We start from the raw sequence: 18,017 nt of genomic DNA on the forward strand, positions 1-18,017 counted from the left end.
TATCCATATCCAGTTGGGGGTCCTGAATCTTACATAGGTGTAACCTCTTTCACGTCTTTTGTATTCTGCACTTCCTATACACACATTTCATCCTCCACAGCCCCCACCTTGGCCTTATTATAGAACCTACAATGTTCCCAGGACCCAAAGTTATGACCCTTATATTTATAGTGGCAGGGAATATAGAACCAGTTAATGAGGGCTGTATTTTTCTTGTGATATTAAAAAAACCTCTTCTCATGCCCAATCTGATTTATATTCAGTATAACATTTCTTTTCTGGGCCTTGGCCTGTGGAGCTGAACCTTCTGTTATTTTCCTTGGATATTTTGAAGAACATTTTAGTAATGTTCATCTATGGTCATTTGTTGCTTTCTTGCCTTTTGAACATTTCACATCAATGGTAATTTATATATAAATATTTATTCTTTGAAATTTTGAATTTTCTACCTTACAAATCCTTGAAATAATGTTTACTGTAGTTTTTTCAAATATACTGCCTCTAATGGTCATAACACATATAACATCAATTTTCCTTGTGATGTAAGAAACCTGCCATCATTGGGTCTAGTCAATGAACACTTGGCATTTTCACAGGACTATGTCTTCATTTAAATTTATTGATAATTATATTTTAATCACAGGAATGTCAAAGAAAATTAAAACACAGACTTGGTCTGGATTCCTATTTACTCAAACCAGTACAACGACTCACTAAATATCAGTTACTGTTGAAGGTAAGTATATTAAGCATTTGTTTCTTTACTTTGGGTCAGATGTGCGAAAGTCATGAAAAGGGATTAGAAGACTAGAAAACACTAGAAATAGGTATACTCAATGACTAGGAAGGCTAGGTTTAGCAGTAGGATCAACTCAGTGTGTTCCTTTGGCTCACTGGCTATGCAAGTGCTGGAAGCATAGATGTAAAGTTGAGAATATCTGGTGTCTCTTTAGCTATTTAATTGTACATACATGTTACATTGACATTTATAACATTTACTACAGCACTTTCACTGTTGTTAAGAAGAACTAAGCAGCCCTGACTGGTTTGGCTCAGTGGATAGAGTGTTGGCCTACGGACTGAAGGGTCCCAGGTTCGATTCCAGTCAAGGGCATGTACCTTGGTTGTGGGCACATTCCCAGTAGGGGGTATGCAGGAGGCAGCTGATCGATGTTTCTTCTCTCATCGATGTTTTTAACACTCTATCCCTCTCCCGTCCTCTCTGTAAAAAAATCAATAAAATATATTAAAAAAAAGAAGAACTAAGCAAATATTTCTTATAGTTTTGCAATTGCATTATGGGTCTTCTCAATGGAAAGTGAAGATGGCACACCCCTTGTGTAATGTGAAAGTGTTGGGTTAAATATAAATACAGCATAGCTTGTTTTAAAATGTATTTTCACAACATCATACTCAATGGGCAAAAACTAAAACCATTTTCTCTAAGAACCAGAACAAGACAGGGATGTCTGCTTTTAGCACTCTTATTCAGTACTGGAAGTCCTAACCATAGCGATCAGATAAGAAGAAAAAATAAAAGGCATCCAAATTGGAAAGGAGGACTTAAAATTGTCATTATTCAGAGATAACATGATATTATATATAGAAAACCATAAAGACTCCATAAAAACCTACTAGATTTAATAAATGAATTCAGCAATGTAGCGGAATATAAAATTAGCACACAGTTATCGATGACATTTTTATATACCAATAATGAACTCTCAGAAAGAGAAATGAAAAAAAAAAAGATCTAATTTACCATTGCAACAAAAAATTAAGATACTTAGGAATAAATTCAGCCAAGGAGGTAAAAGACCTATACTTAGAAAATTACAGGATGTTAAAAAAAGAGATAGAGGAAGATATAAACAAGTGGAAGAATATATCATGTTCATGGATTTATAGAATCAACATTGTTAAAATGTCCATATCACCCAAAGCAATCTATAGATTCAATGCAATACCTATTAAAATACCAATGGTATATTTCACAGGTCTAGAACAAACACTACAAAAATTTATATGGAACCAAAAAAAAAAAAAAACACCCCTAAAAGCTGCAGCAATCTTACGAAGAACAAAGTTGGGGGAATCACAATACTAGATATCATGTTATACCACAAAACCACTGTTCTCAAAACACCCTGATACTGGCACAAGAACAGAGATCCCAGAAATTGACCCAAGCCACTATGCTCAATTAATATTTGACAAAGGAGGCAAGAGCATACAATGGAGTAAAGACAGAGTCTACAATAAATGGTGCTGGGAAAATTGGACAGGTACATGCAAAAAATGAAACTAGACCACCAACTTATACCATACACAAGAATAAACTCAAAACAGATAAAATACTTAAATGTAAGTCTTGAAACCATAAAAATATTAGAAGGCATAGGCAGAAAAATCTCAGACATCTCTCATAGCAATATGTTTATAGATACATCTCCTAGGCAAAGGAAACTAAGGAGAAAATCAACAAATGGGACTACATCAAAATAAAAAGCTTCTGCACAGCAAAACAACCATCAACAAAATGAAAATAGAGCCCACTGCATGGGAGAACATATTTTCCAATGATACATCTAATAAAGGGTTAATTTCCAAAATATATAAGGAACTCATACAACTTAACAAAAGGAAGACAAACAATCCAATTAAAAAATGGGCAAAGGACCTAAATAGATACTTCTCTAAAGTGGACATACAGAAAGCCAAGAGACATATGAAAAAGTGCTCAAAGTCACTAATCATCAGAGAGATGCAAATTAAAATGACAATGACCTCACACCTGTCAGAATCACTATCATCAGCAAATCAACAAATGACAAGTGCTGGCAAGGATGTGAAGAAAGGGGAACCCTAGTACACCTCTGGTGGGAATGCAGACAGGTGCAGCCACTGTGTAAAACAGTATGGAGATACCTCCAAAAATTAAATATGGAACTGCCATTTGACCCAGTGATTCCAATTCTAGGAATATATCCTAAGAAATCAGAAACACCAATAAGAAAGAATATATGTACCCCTATGTTCAGACCAGCTCAATTTAAAATAGCTAAGATCTGTAAACAGCCCAAGGGCCCATTAGCAGATGAGTCGATAAAAAAACTGTGGTACATTTACACAATGGAATACTATGCAGCTTAAAAAACAAACAAACAACTCTTACTATTTGCAATAGCATGGATAGACCTGGAGGGTATTATGCTAAGTGAAATAAACCAGTTAGAGAAAGATAAGTATCACATGATCTCATATGTAGAATCTAATGAACAAAATAGACTGATGAACAAAATAGATCCAGAAACATAGAAGCATGAAACAAACTGATGAGTTTCAGAGGGAAGGCAGGCTCTATGCATAGCCCAGGGTCACAGACAATAGAATGGTGAAGGTCTGGGGGTGGTTCAGGGTGGAGGAGATCAATGGGGAAGAAACAAGCAAACAGAGGACATCTGTAATACTTTCAACAATAAAGGAGAAAAGTAAAATTTTGTGTGTACAGGACCAAAAATTGTGATTGCTTTACAAACTAATCTCTAGTATGTCCTAAAAACTTTGTTCTTCAGCTCTAAAAGCATTGAATGTCCCTTGCTTTATACTGTTTAGGCAATATTCCATTTCTTCTCTAATTTTGACATTGTTATTAAATATAGTATTAATGTGACAAATAGCATAGGAAAGAAACTACTCAAAAAAAGTGGCATCTTTGAACTCCTCCTTGAAAGCATGTTGGCTGAAATTGTATTCATTTTCTCCAGCTATTAATATCTGCCTACTATTAAGTCTAATTCTTGATTTCTAATTGCAGGAACTATTAAAATATAGTAAAGACTGTGAAGGATCTGAACAATTAAAGGTGGCACTTGACACAATGCTGGATTTACTGAAGTCAGTTAATGACTCTATGCATCAGATTGCAATAAATGGCTATGTTGTAAGTAGATTTTAATGGTTGTTACAATTTTAGGGGGTAAGCATGTTCACAGACCTTTCTTCCCCTCTTGGAACCAATTGAGAAATAAGAAGAGGCAGGCAAATGGAGATCTAAATGTCAGCATTATTACTGATAATGCTAAGGAGAGAATTGCTTCAGGTCACCAGCCAAATTGATTTGTGATACTCCCTTTGTCCCCAAAAGCCTACCCCCAAGTCTAGACCTTGTGTGATCCTGCTTGAAGGAATGTTTGGGTCTTCTAAGGAGACCTATTGTCCCAGTATTTCTCCTTGTCCTATTCCAGGATAGGTATTGAAGAAAAAGATAAAATCTTTAGAGGTAGCTCCACCCAGTGGAGAAACTTGGACTGGTAGGTGTCACTCACCAATCAGGATTGAGGAAGAGATGAGGAGAGTTTCCCTATCTAAACTACCTCCACATGGAGACATGAACATGAAACCAGGGTAAAGGAAGCTTTTTAGATGTCATACCCCATAGTAATTTTGTAACTATTTGACACATGGCATGTTTTAATGTAAGAAGTTTACAAACTATATCAATTATGCATCAGGATTTTAGTAGTTTAAGCTAAACACTGTAATGTTGATATCAGGAATCTAAATGTAGCTCTGCCTTGTACTAATCAGTTTTGATTTTTAATTCTAGGGAAACTTAAATGAGCTGGGCAAGATGATAATGCAGGGTGCATTCAGTGTTTGGACTGGACACAAAAAAGGTGCTACAAAAATGAAGGATTTTGCTAGATTCAAACCAATGCAGCGGCACCTTTTCTTGTATGAAAAAGCCATTGTTTTTTGTAAAAGACGTGTTGAAAGTGGAGAAGGCTCTGGTAGATATCCATCATACAGTTTTAAGCGCTCTTTAAAAGTAAGACAATTTGAATTGAATAATCTAATTTTCTTTCACATATATATTTACGTTTGTGTAATTTTCACTTGAAATGAGTGGGTTTTATACTTTAGTGGTACATCCCTTTGTTTAAACAATATTTTTAATTGAGGTATAATTTACCTATTACATTATATTAGTTTCATGTGTACAATGATTTTATATTTGTATTCATTGTGATATGATCACTGCAATAATCCTAGTTAACATCTATCACCACACAGTTAAAATGTTTTCTTGTGACGAGGACTGTTAGTGACTTTCAAATATGCAACATAATATTATTAATTATAATCATCATGCTATACCTTACATCCTGAGGACTTATTCATTTTATAACTGGAAGTTTTCCTTCCCTCTGACACCCTTCATGCATTTTGCCTTCTCCCATCTATAAAATCTTAAGTAGATGTCTAATATAGAAGTCAGGTAAAGCAGAATTTCTCTGCCTGATATGAGTGAGGCAGGGCAGAGCTTTGCCTCCATCCTTTTTCTCTCTTGCTCCAATCCTAAGCAGTCCCCAAGGGGGCTCCCTAGTGTCCCTAGTGTGAAATAATGAGAAGTGACCCAGGCTCCTCCATGAGTACTCTCACTGGTGGTACTGTGTGGAGTTCTTGGTATCAGGGAGCTTTTATAACAAGAGACAATGAGGAAAGAATTTATTCCTCTTCCTTAGTGTAATTTAAAACTGAAATGTGCTTAGCCCTTCCCCACCTTCCTTTTTGTATCCATCCTCCATTCCCTAGCATCTCCCTCAGTATTCAAACCTACCTACAGCTGAATCCTGTCCATACTTGTCTTGTCCTATCTTTTGAAATTACTTTCTTCTCTCTTATAACCCAAACTACCGTTCTGTTCTAATATTAGTTTGGTATGAAAATGAGACCAATAATGTTTGAGGGAGTCACAGGCAGTCCAGTGATATTCCCAGCTGGTTCTGATGTTTGACAAGAGGAACTTCCAATTCGCATAAGTCTGTAATTGGCGAATTTTATTTTTTACACCTAATTAATTTTATCTTTCAAGTTTTAAATTGTAAAAGCAATATAGCATTTGCTATAGAAAAATTTGGAAAGTAGAGAAAATTATTACACTTGATTCCCCAACCACAATCATTTCAGTCATTTTTCTTTTTTTTTTAATTTAGGTTTTTTATTGTTTAAAGTATTACATGAGTCTTCTTTTTCCTCCATTGACCTCTCCCCAGCCATTCCCACCCCCAGCACATGCCCTCACCCTCCTACTGTCTGTATCTATTGGTTATGCTCATATGCATGCATACAAGTCATTTTTCATGTGCATGTTCTTTCATTGTTGTATATATTTGAGAATTGATGAGATTTTTATTAGCAGTAATAAAGAGAACAGGCAATGTGTCCTGAGATAGGCCTGAGGTGTTTGTGTCAGAAGGCTACTACATAAGCAGGCCCTGCTTTTGACTCTTCTAAGGGTCACCAGTTCCATGCTATTCCTAACAAGGTTCTTGGCCAGGGTTAGGTCTCCAGCTGTCCTCTTTCCCTGCTTTACTTCTAAACTGACAGGAGTGCCACAACATCTTTAAAACTCTCACTTTTTTTCATAACAAATGCCCAATTGTTCCTTTGATATTAGCAACCCACCTTCAAACCCCCAAATCTCCAAGGGTCTTTTATGTCTCTAATAAACATTGGTTGAAAAGCAAAGAATTTACAACTGATATTGGACAGAGTGCAGATCTCTTCTTGGGAAGGTACTTTACCTAAATCCATTTGGTTAACTCTTTACTTGTGGGGTGACCTACTTAATACTGAATGCAGTGTTTCTGATTTGTATTGAATTTTCATGTTACCTTTAATTTGTCACAATGATGGACCCACCAACAGAATATTTCTAGAATACATTAGAGTAAGTAGGGACTGTTGTGAGGTAATGAAATCATGAGAATTCAAACTACAATGGTAACCATAGAAACAGAAGATGGATAGATGCAAGAAACATTTCAATGGAATGTAGCTAGATGGGCTTGTTGACTTACTAGATACAGGAAATAAATACCTGACATTTGAAGGAAAAAATGAGTGATTTTTCTTTGGTTCCCCAATAATTCCTAGTATCCTACCTAATAATAGACAAATATGCAAATTGGCCATACCTCCGACACACCCAAAAGCCATGCCCACCATCCAATCAGAGCGAGTATGCAAATTAACCCAACCAAGATGGCTACAGCCACAGAGAGCAAAGTTTCCTAGGTAACAGAGGAAGCCAAGCTTTCTGCCTGCCTTTGCCAGGCCTAAGCCTCCACTCAAGCTACAAAGTTTCAATTATAGAAGGTAAACAAATTCAAACAGAAATGACGGCAGAATGGAGCTTGAGAGAGCAGGCCAGCGTTGCCCCCGGCAACAGGGGAAGCACAGCTTTCCGCACAACCTGGCTGGGCCCAGGCCTTCACTTAAGGCTACAAAGTTTCAGTTATAACCCCAACAGAAGTGGCTGCTGGCCGAGGAGGGAGCCCCAGGCTTGGCTCCGCTCCAGGCTACAAAGTTTCAATTGTAGAAGGAAAATAAATTCCAGATACCAGGGCCTCTGCTTGGGTTGCCAGGGGGCGTGGCTGGCCTTAAAACCACCACAGGCCCCTCGCTCAGGCCGCCCCATGTCCCAAGGGAACCCCACCCTGATCAGGGACACCCTTCAGGGCAAACCAGCTGGCCCCCACCCCTGTACCAGGCCTCTATCCTATCTAATAAAAGAGTAATATGCATATTGATCATCACTGCAACACACAATATAGCTGCCCCATGTGGTCAAAGATCCTGCCCCCATGTGGACACAAGATGGCCACTACAAGATGGCCAGCAGGAGAGGACAGTTGGAAGGCACCCTGCCTGCAAGGGAGGGCAGTTGAGAGGGACCAGACCTGCAAGGGAGGGCAGTTGGAGGTGATCAACCCTGCAGGAGAGGGCAGTTAGGGATAACCAGGCCGGCAGAGGAGGGAAGTTGGGGGCAAACAGGCTGGCAGCAGAGTGGTTAGGGGGTGATCAGGCTGGCAGGCAGAAGTGGTTAGGGGCAATCAGGAAGGCAGGCAGGCAAGCAGTTGGGAGCCAGCAGTCCTGGATTGTGAGAGGGATGTCCGACTGCCTGTTTAGGCCCAGGATCGGGCCTAAACAGGCAGTCGGAAATCCCTCCAGGGGTCCTAAATTGGAGAGGGTACAGGCTGGGCTGAGGGACAACCCCCCCGTTCCATGCACGAATTTCGTGCACCAGGCCTCTAGTTTCTAATAAAAGAGATTAGTCAGTGTCGCATGCAAGGATTTAGTCCAGGATTACTGGGAAAATAGTGATGCCTCTAACAGAAAGATGGAAGGTAGGCTATTTCTTAAGCCTCACTATGCTTACTTCCTCTTCCTTACCTATCATGAGATTCCAGAATTAAATAATTGCTAGCATTACTAGTCATTGTGTTAGGTAATACTCTGGGTTCCTGGTTTCACAGTCTTCGCCTTGCTATAGAGGATCAATGCATATGCTCTCTATAGCTGAGCAACTTCTCTCTCACTGTTAGTGGACTTAATTATAACAAGCTGCAATTCCATGGCCTGACAATGTACTTTCTAATAATTGTGTGCTATATTTTATTGGCCCTTTCTATGCAAAGAAAGGTCCCTAAGGTTAATCAGATGGAGAGATTTGAGTTCTACAGAGACTTCAGTTCATACATTTATTATCATCATCTATTTTAAAAAATATGTATTTATTTTTTTTTTGAGAGAGAAATGTCGATGTGAGAGAGAAACGTGGATCTATTGCCTCCTGTACACACCTGCCTGACTGGGGATCTAACTTGCAACCTAGGTATATGCCCTGACTGACAACCTTTTGGTGCACAAGATGATGCTCAGCCAACTGAGCCACACTGGCAAGGGCTATCATCTATTAAAAAATTAACATACCACACAATGCTTACTATGTGCTATGAACTGTTCTGAGTGTTTATAAATATTGTTAACTCATTTGATCCACATAGCAATTTTATATAAGTGGGAACCATAAGTAACCTATTATTCCCATTTTGCGGATGGGAAAGCTAAGTTCCAGAGAGGTAATTTACCCACGAGCACGTAGCTAGTGCAGTGCAGCTTCAGACCCAGGCAGATTGCTCTATAGTCCATGCTCTCAATCACTACACCAAGGTGGGAAGCCTGTTCATTTCATTCATTCTTTTATTCCTTCATTCATTCTTTTTTAAAACCCATTCTCCACACTTGTCTCCTCTCTACCCCTGTAGCAACCATTCTAATTTATTTGATGTATACTGTCCAGTTTTTGTGTTCTTGATAAATGTATACCAATATTCTGTATACATGTAATTTGGAACTGAGAATAATATTGTCTGATAAATATAATGGTTATATTTCCAGGGTAACTTGAAAAATCTCATATAATCTATAATGATGCGTTATATGTGTTGCAACGAAGTTGAGAAAGCAAACTCATAGTTTACAAAGCTCATTGTATGACCAAAACATTTAATGCCTGTTATTTAATCCTATATAAACTGTATGAAATAGGTATTCTCCCCATTTTATAGTTGAGGAAACTTAAGTTCAGAAAGGTTAAGCAACTTGCACCAAGAACCATAACCATATATATATATATATATATATATATATATATATATATATATATGGTAAAGATGCAATTCCAATCTCAGCCTCTTGGACTCCAAAGCTCTTGCGCTTTCCATCTTATCATGCTATTGGGATAAAGTAATGTATTGAAGCGAAATCAATTTAAATAGACATTGAATATGAGATTATTATTTTAAATTCTGATGTTTGAGCAAAAGTAGGTTAGAGTGGTTGAATAGGAATATTAAGATATTTTTGGAAATTCAGAAAGTATTTTCTTGACTACATTCAGGGTAGATGCCACAGGCTCTTTTATTTATATGTCATACTTCATTTCTAAGTATAATCCTTTTTATTTTCCTTGATATGGAGATCTGACTAGCACTACTTTGAATGCCTATCAGCCCTAAATAGGGTCATTTGTAGGGCTCATAAGTGGAATAGAAAGTAAGATATTCCTTTAGATAACTAAGCAAGAATTGAAAGAAAAGAGAAGGGAGAAGGGGACTAAAGGAGAATGTGTGTAAAAGGGAGTAAAATTGCTCAAAATGGAATTAACCATGCTATTAGCAGCACAGAATGAATTAAAATGGAAGAGACTGTGCTTTGCACAATGATATGAAGGACAAGAAAAACTGTGGTAAGGAAGGGATATTATATATAAAAATTTTACTGGCTATAAAAAGACATCATTCTCCCATGACAGATTATTTGTTTTCTAGAGAAGCTGAGAGAATGGTGGAACTGGAGGGGCTCCTTGTGTACCTGGCTGGTTTTGCCATACCCATAAATCAGATGTTTGTAACTTATAGGATTTCTATAGAGATAAGTAATAAGTTGTAAGATTAACTTATTTTGCAAATGATTGTTAAAAATAACTATTTAAATTAATGTTGGATGATCTTTTCACACAGTTGTTGCTTACTTTTACTTCTTTTTGACATAATAATTTGTTTTCAGAGTATACAATTAATTTATAACAGAATTCAATCTTAGATGGACTACTTGAATGTTCAGATATATAACCATTGTTTCTACCACTGGAATGGGGCATGCAGTTTGCACTATAAGTGCATAGTTCACTGAAAACATTTAAATATTCAGGTCTGTGATTGAAATATCATTTCATATAATTTCATATTCTTTGAATATAAAATGTGTAATGTGCCCAAATGAGAAATTTTATTTAGAATATGATGGGGGTAGGTTTAATGTATTTTCGTATTCAAAATGCTCATGAAAATTTTGACTTATATATTATAGATGGATGAAGTTGGAATCACTGAATATGTAAAAGGAGATAAACGCAAGTTTGAAATCTGGTATGCTGGGAAAGAAGAAATTTATATTGTCCAGGTTGGTAATTTAAAGTTTTTCTAGAAATCATTTTGGTTACATTATAAAATCTCTCATTCCTTTCATGTAGGTCACTTAAATATTATTTAGTTATTATTTTTTTCTGGTATAGTTATACATTTTTTCAGTAACAGGCTTTTTTAAACGACACATGCCTATGGTGCTTTCTAGGGTTTTCTGTTTTTACAACCTCACTAGGAGATTTATCAACTATAGCTGATAGCCAAGAGCTTGGCAGGTGCTTCTCTTTCCCCATCAGGTTTCTCGAGTTACAAATTGATAACAGTTCTGAGTTCCTCTTGTGCTTGGCACTCAGAGAGTACCTGATTACAAGACAGAGCAATGTGACGATAGAAACTTGATCTATGTTACTGAAGCTATGGTTAAATCTCTGGCCAGAAGTGCTGTTAAGGTCTAACCTGTTTAAGTAAAGGGTAGAAGAATGAGAACATTTCAAGAGGATGTTGTAATTTCAATAATTATTTGTATCACAACTTGTGACAGGTGACCATGATGTTATCTGTTTAAAGTGCCCAGTGCTTTTTCTTTGTTTTAATTCTGTGTGATTTACTAGGTGACTACAATTTCATAAAAATATGTTTTCTTGGCTTGATTTAGTTTTAAGACTTCTTGCTATCTTTAAACAAATGTATCTTTTAAGTAAATGGAGGATATTTAAGGAAGCTTGCATGCTGTCATCAGTTATCTAGATTACTCTGCAATAGTAATCTATTTTGTCTTTTCAGAAACAATAGAACTTGTTTTATTTTACAAAAATTAAACATAAAACATTTATATTTTAAAAGAACCTCCTACAAAAAATAACTGAATATTATATTTCATATTTAGTGTGAGTGTTATTATTTAAAGGCAGTTTCAAAATGGTTTTGACTATTATTTCATCTAATTTGATGGTTGCTTATTTGCTTCTTAGAAGTTTGAAGAATCAAAATGTTAGAGTTTGAATATGGTAGTTCAGGACTCATGTTCAGATTCATATTTGATAAAGTTAATTACATTGGTTTAATATAAATTATCTTTTTTAGAGGAAACATGTCTTTTTCTTCCCCCTTTTAAAAATCTTTAGGCTTCAAATATTGATGTGAAGATGATATGGTTAAAAGAAATAAGAAATATTTTATTGAAGCAACAAGAACTTCTGACAGGTAAACTTATAAGCCAGAATTTTTTAAGAAAAAGTATAGTAAAGTTCATTGACTCAGATTTTGTGAAAAGTTTTACAGGGAATGGGAATGATATTTACTTTAAATTATTTATAATGAAAGGGCTTGTTAACCTAGTAAGAGATCAAGACTCATGGGCTTGTTTAAACTATTCTGGAGAATGAACTTTACACTAGAAAATGTAATAACATATCAAACCCACTGTATTAATTCTGAGTCCTTACCAAGAAGCAACTGTTTAGGACCTCAAGTAATCAGTGCTTGGCAATGTTGGGGTAAGGGTGGTTTTAGTAATATACTCAAATTTCTTGAATGAAATATTAAATTGTTCAGTCCTTTTCCATATTGCAAATTCAGACTGGTTTTCTCTCTGGTTATTTCAAGACTGTGAAGTTTAATGGGAATGGGTGTGTGTGTGCACGCATGTGAGTCATTGGTCTTCAAGGAAGGAAGAAGTGTGGCTTCTAAATGATGCTTATATAAACTTTCTTTTATTCCACAGTTAAAGAACAACAGCAGCGTAATCAGTTAACTGAACAGGACCAGCTTTCATCTCAACAAAATGATGAGTAAGTGATTATTCTTTTTTTAAAAAAATTCTTTATTGATTAAGGTATTATATATGTGTCCTTATCGCCACATTACCCCCCAAACCCTCCACTCATGCCCTCACCCCCTGTTGTCTATGTCCATTGGTTAGGCTTATATGAATGTATACAAGTCCTTTGGTTGATCTCTCCTCCTTACCCCCACCCTCCCCTACCTTTCCTCTGAGGTTTGACGGTCTGATCGATGCTTCTCTGTCTCTGGATCTGTTTTTGTTCATCAGTTTATGTTGTTCATTATATTCCATAAATGAGTGAGATCATGTGATATTTATCTTTCTCTAACTGACTTATTTCACTTAGCATAATGCTCTCCAGTTCCATCCAAGTTGTTGCAAATGGTAAGAATTCCTTCTTTTTTTACCACAGCATAGTATTCCATTTTGTAGATGTACCACAGTTTTCTAATCCACTCATCTGCTGATGGGCACTTAGGCTGTTTCCAAATCTTAGCTATGGTGGATTGTGCTGCTATGAAAATACGGGTGCATATATCCTTTCTGAATGGTGTTTCTGATTTCTTGGGATATATTCCTAGAAGTGGGATTACTGGGTCAAATGGGAGTTCCATTTTTAGTTTTTTGAGGAAACTCCATACTGTTCTCCACAGTGGCTGCACCAGTCTGCATTCCCTCCAGCAGTGCATAAGGGTTCCTTTTTCTCCGCATCCTCGCCAACACTTGTGGTTTGTTGATTTGTTGATGATAGCCATTCTGGCCGGTGTGAGCTGGTACCGCATTGTCGTTTTGATTTGCATCTCTCGATAATTAGTGACTTTGAGCATGTTTTCATATGTGTCTTGGCCTTCTTTCTGTCTTCTTTCGAAAAGTATCTATTTAGGTCCATTGCCCATTTTTTAATTGGGTTGTTTATCTTCCTTTTTTTAAGTTGTATGTGTTCCCTGTAAATGTTGGAGATTAAACCCTAATCGGTGATAACATTGGCAAATATATTCTCCCATGCAGTGGGCTTTCTTGTTGTTATTTATTTTTAATTTAATAAATCTTTATTGCTCAGATTATTACAATTGTTCCTCCTTTTTCGCCCCATAGCTCCCCTCCACCCGGTTCCCACGCCACCCTCTGCCCTTACCTCCCTGCCACTGTCCTCATCCATAGGTGTACTCTTTTTGTCCAGTCTCTTCCTGCACCCCCCACACCTTTTTCCCCCTGAGAATGGTCAGTCCACTCCCTTTCTATGCCCCTGGTTCTATTATATTCACAAGTTTATTCTGTTCATCAGATGTTTTATTCACTTGATTTTTAGATTCACTTGTTGATAGACAGGTGTTTTTTGTTCATAATTTTTATCTTTACCTTTTTCTTCTTCGTCCTCTTCTTAAAGAATACCTTTCAGATAATCCTGATTTGGTGGTGATGAACTCCTTTAGCTTTTTCTTATCTGTGAAGCTCTTTATCTGACTTTCAATTCTGAATGATAGCTTTACTGGGTAGAGTAATCTTGGTTGTAGGTTCTCGCTATTCATCACTTTGAATATTTCTTGCCACTCCCATCTGGCCTGCATTGTTTCTGTTGAGAAATCAGCTGACAATCATATGGGTGCTCCCTTATAGGTAATTAACTGTTTTTCTCTTGCTGCTTTTAATATTCTCTCTTTGTCTTTTGCTCTTGGCATTTTAATTATGATGTGTCTTGGTGTGGTCCTCTTTGGATTCCTTTTGTTTGGGGTTCTGTGCACTTCCTGGACTTGTAAGTCTATTTCTTTCACCAAGTGGGGGAAGTTTTCTGTCATTATTTCTTCAAATAGGTTTTCAGTATCTTGCTCTCTCTCTCTTCTTCTGGCACCCCCATAATTTGGATGTTGGTATGCTTGAGGTTGTCCTAGAGGCTTCTTACACTATCTTCAATTTTTTGAATTCTTTTTTCTTTTTTGTTTTCTAGCTGAATTTTTTTTGCTTCTTTGTATTTCAAATCTTTGACTTGATTCTTGTGGTCCTCTAGTCTGCTGTTGGGTCTCTGTATAATATTTTTTATTTCAGTCAGTGTATGTTTAATTTCTAGTTGGTCCTTTTTCATATCCTCGAGGGTCTCACTAAATTTGTCGGCCTTTTCTAGGAAATTCTTGAAAAACCTTATAAACGTGGTTTTGAACTCTATATCCAGTCTTTTGCTTTCCTCCATTTCTTTCATTTGTGATCTGTTTCTTTGTCTCTGCATGTTTGCTGCTTCCCTGAGTTGGTAGAGTGGCTTTGTGTGCTAGGTGTCCTATAGGGCCCAGTGGCTCAGCCTCCCCAGTTACCTGAGGTGGACACTCTTGGTGCACCCCTTTGTGGACTGTGTGTACAGCTTTGTTGTAGTTATGTCTTGATTGTTGTTGGTATCACTGGGGGGAATTGACCTCCAGGCCAATTCGCTGTGAGGATCAGCTGTGTTTAGACTTCTGTGTTGAGAACTTCTGTGCTGGAGACACTCTTATGAGACAAGACTTTCAAAATTGCAAAGGCCTCTGTGCTCAGCTTGGATGGGGCGGAGTTTCAGGGTGGAGCAGACAGCTTTGGCTTCCCTTCATCCCTGCTCTATGAGGCCTCTGGGTCTCAGTGTCCCTTGGTAATTGCTGCAAGCACCACTGAAGAAAGCCGCCCTTGATTTTTGCCTGCTGGCAGACAATCCAGTTTCTCCCTGAATGAGTTGGGGTTCCCAGAAACTTGCCTGGAACTGGAGTTCAGTGCTGTTGGGAGCTTCTGTCTCCCTCCTGCTTTAGAAAGCCAGCCGTGCACTCAGCCACCCATGCACATAGCTGCCCTTCCTCTCCACGTGCACGTCTCCCTACCTCAGCCTTTTGCAGCTCCTCTGAGTCTCAATGTGCTTTCCCCTTTTCTTCTAGTTGTAGAATTTCCACTCAGCCAGCTTTCCTGTGGTTCTGGATGGTGTCCGTTTTGTCTTTTAGTTTTGATATTGTTGTACGAGGCAGCAGTATAGGTGTTTACCTATGCTGCCATCTTGGTTTCTTTGTTGGCTTTCTTGTTGTTTTGTTGATGGTTTCTTTTGCTGTGCAAAAGCTTTTTATTTTGATGTAGTCCCATTTGTTTATTTTCTCTTTAGTTTCCATTGCCCTAGAAGTGGTATTGGTGAAGAAATTGCTTTGCATAAGTCTGAGATTTTGCTGCCTGTGGATTCCTCTAGTATTTTTATTGTTTCCCATCTTATGTTTAAATCCTTTATCCATTTTGAGTTTATTTTTGTATATGGTGTAAGTTGGTGGTCTAGTTTCATTTTTTGCATGTATCTGTCCAATTTTCCAGCACCATTTATTGAAGAGACTGTCTTGACTCCATTGTGTTTTCCTGCCTCCTTTGTCAAATATTAATTTGGCATAGTGCTTTGGGTCAATTTCTGGGTTCTCTATTCTATTCCATTGATCTATATGTCTGTTCTTGTGCCAGTACCAGGCTGTTTTGAGAACTGTGGCTTTGTAATACAGCTTGATATCTGATATTGAGATCCCACCTACTTTGTTCTTCTTTCTTAGGATTGCTACAGCTATTCGGGGTCTTTTTTTTTTATTCCAGATGAATTTTTGGATGATTATTCTTTAAGAAACATTATTTCCACAATCTTCTATTTTCCCTATGTTACATGAAGCCATGTAATTAAAGAATCTCAGACAAAACTATCTGCCCTTTTAGCAATAACACATCAAATTCCATAAACACATCATTTTCTCAGTTCTGTCCTTATATTTGGAGACTGATAGTCTTTATTGTTATTGTTCCCCTTGATGTTAAAAATAATATAATAGTTTGGGCTAAATACGATTAAAATGCTTTGTTCTCAGTATATTCGGGGTGTAGGGGAGCTGGCATATAGGCTTACCGTAACAGTGGCTGCATGCATGAATTTCTCTTCAACGTATTTTTGGACATCTTTAATCTCATTGGAGAAAGAGAGTTTAAGAATGGTAAAGGATTGGCAGCCTCTACTGGCCCACAGCTTTGTGGTCTTTTGATGGAGACCACTTGCTGGTGACTTGGTCTCTCTTTCTATGTAGTTATAGATGAGGTATGGATCCTTGGAGGGATCTGTGCTTGGACACAACCATGAAGTCTTTGATGAAGGTAGCAGTCAAAAAAGATAGCACTGATGAGTGCTGGTTTAGAGATCTAGTCCTTGTATTTTGCCTCTAGGAAGCCTAAAAAATGGAGTTTCCACAGAACATTTACAGATATGCAGAAAGATTCACCACACTGATTCAAAAGCCTAGGCACAGAAATCCACCATGCATCATTTGACTGATAGAGGGATCATTGAATAGCTTATTAATGATACCTTTTCTCTTTGTTGCTAAAATCAGGTGCAAAGTGTGTTGGCTCATCTGGAGCTTTCAGAGAATCACTTAAAAGTCACTGCAGAAGTCTTTATCTTTACAGTACTAAATCTGTTGTCATATTATAGAAGTCTTTAGATTTCATGTAGTAATTAACTTTATATTAGCTGATAAAACTCAACAGTATTAATCAGAGTAAAGTTTAGTCATTTATATACATCTTACTTAATTGATTAAGGTTAAAAGTTCACAGAGCAACAGGTATTATTTTGTTTATATTTTTCCAACATTATTAAGTTATAGTTGACAATTAAAATTTTATATATTTAAAGAGTACAGTTTGAGGATTTAAAGTACATATACATTGTGAAATATTCACCATAGTTAAGCTAATTTATATATCCATTGCCTCACACAGTTATCCTTGTGTGTGTGTATGTGTGTGGGGGGGGAGGGTTAAGGACATTTAAGATCCATCTCTTAACAAATTTCAAATATACAGTATAATATACTATGGGGATTTTAAGCAATATACCTGCTTTGGGTCAAGAAGGGAGTAATTTTTTTCCTTGCATATTAAAGAGAGACCTTGCTGGCTTGGATCCTAGGATTTAAGTTTTTGTATGTTATGAACTATTATCACACAGACTTATATGAGGGGGAGTTAGCTCTGTTTGAATGGATTCTCAGAGTATGTTCTTGACACATGATACCAGTAGAACAAATACCATTTTTAATTTCTAATTATTCTTTGACTATGTAAAAACTCACTTGTTTTTATGTATTTACTATTTCAGAAGGGAACAGCGAGCTTTTGTAGTCCCCAGGATAAATAAATCAGAGCACACCAGCACTGTGGTAGGGGTCCATGAGGCAACCTCGACAGTTCAGGCAGAAACAAATACAGGTATGTGTCATGGTTATCCAAAGGTAAGATTTATGATTGTGCAAATTCTTTTCTCTCATTGTTCATTTTGAAAATCTACCCATCTATTATCTTTATATAAAGAAAACAAAATTAAAGCATTTTTATAAGGCTTATATGTCTTGGATTTGCAAGATACTGGTGGGCACTGCAGAGCAGTGATTGTCAAAGTGCAGTCCCTGCATCAGGAGCATTAGCATCAC

The 18,017-nt window shown here is 37.1% G+C and overlaps 1 protein-coding gene across 1 annotated transcript in view; it reads left to right on the plus strand.

The window, feature by feature from the left end:
* Nucleotides 1-18,017, plus strand: part of MCF2 (MCF.2 cell line derived transforming sequence) — a 137,615-nt gene that overhangs the window by 112,382 nt on the left and 7,216 nt on the right. Inside the window, 7 exon segments of the mRNA XM_054719734.1 lie at nucleotides 644-736; nucleotides 3,818-3,943; nucleotides 4,610-4,831; nucleotides 10,723-10,815; nucleotides 11,903-11,981; nucleotides 12,502-12,568; nucleotides 17,687-17,796. Of these exon segments, the coding sequence (XP_054575709.1) occupies nucleotides 644-736; nucleotides 3,818-3,943; nucleotides 4,610-4,831; nucleotides 10,723-10,815; nucleotides 11,903-11,981; nucleotides 12,502-12,568; nucleotides 17,687-17,796 (790 nt within the window).

The sequence above is a fragment of the Eptesicus fuscus genome, chromosome 1, assembly GCF_027574615.1.
Source record: "Eptesicus fuscus isolate TK198812 chromosome 1, DD_ASM_mEF_20220401, whole genome shotgun sequence".
Taxonomy (NCBI): Eukaryota; Metazoa; Chordata; class Mammalia; order Chiroptera; family Vespertilionidae; genus Eptesicus; species Eptesicus fuscus.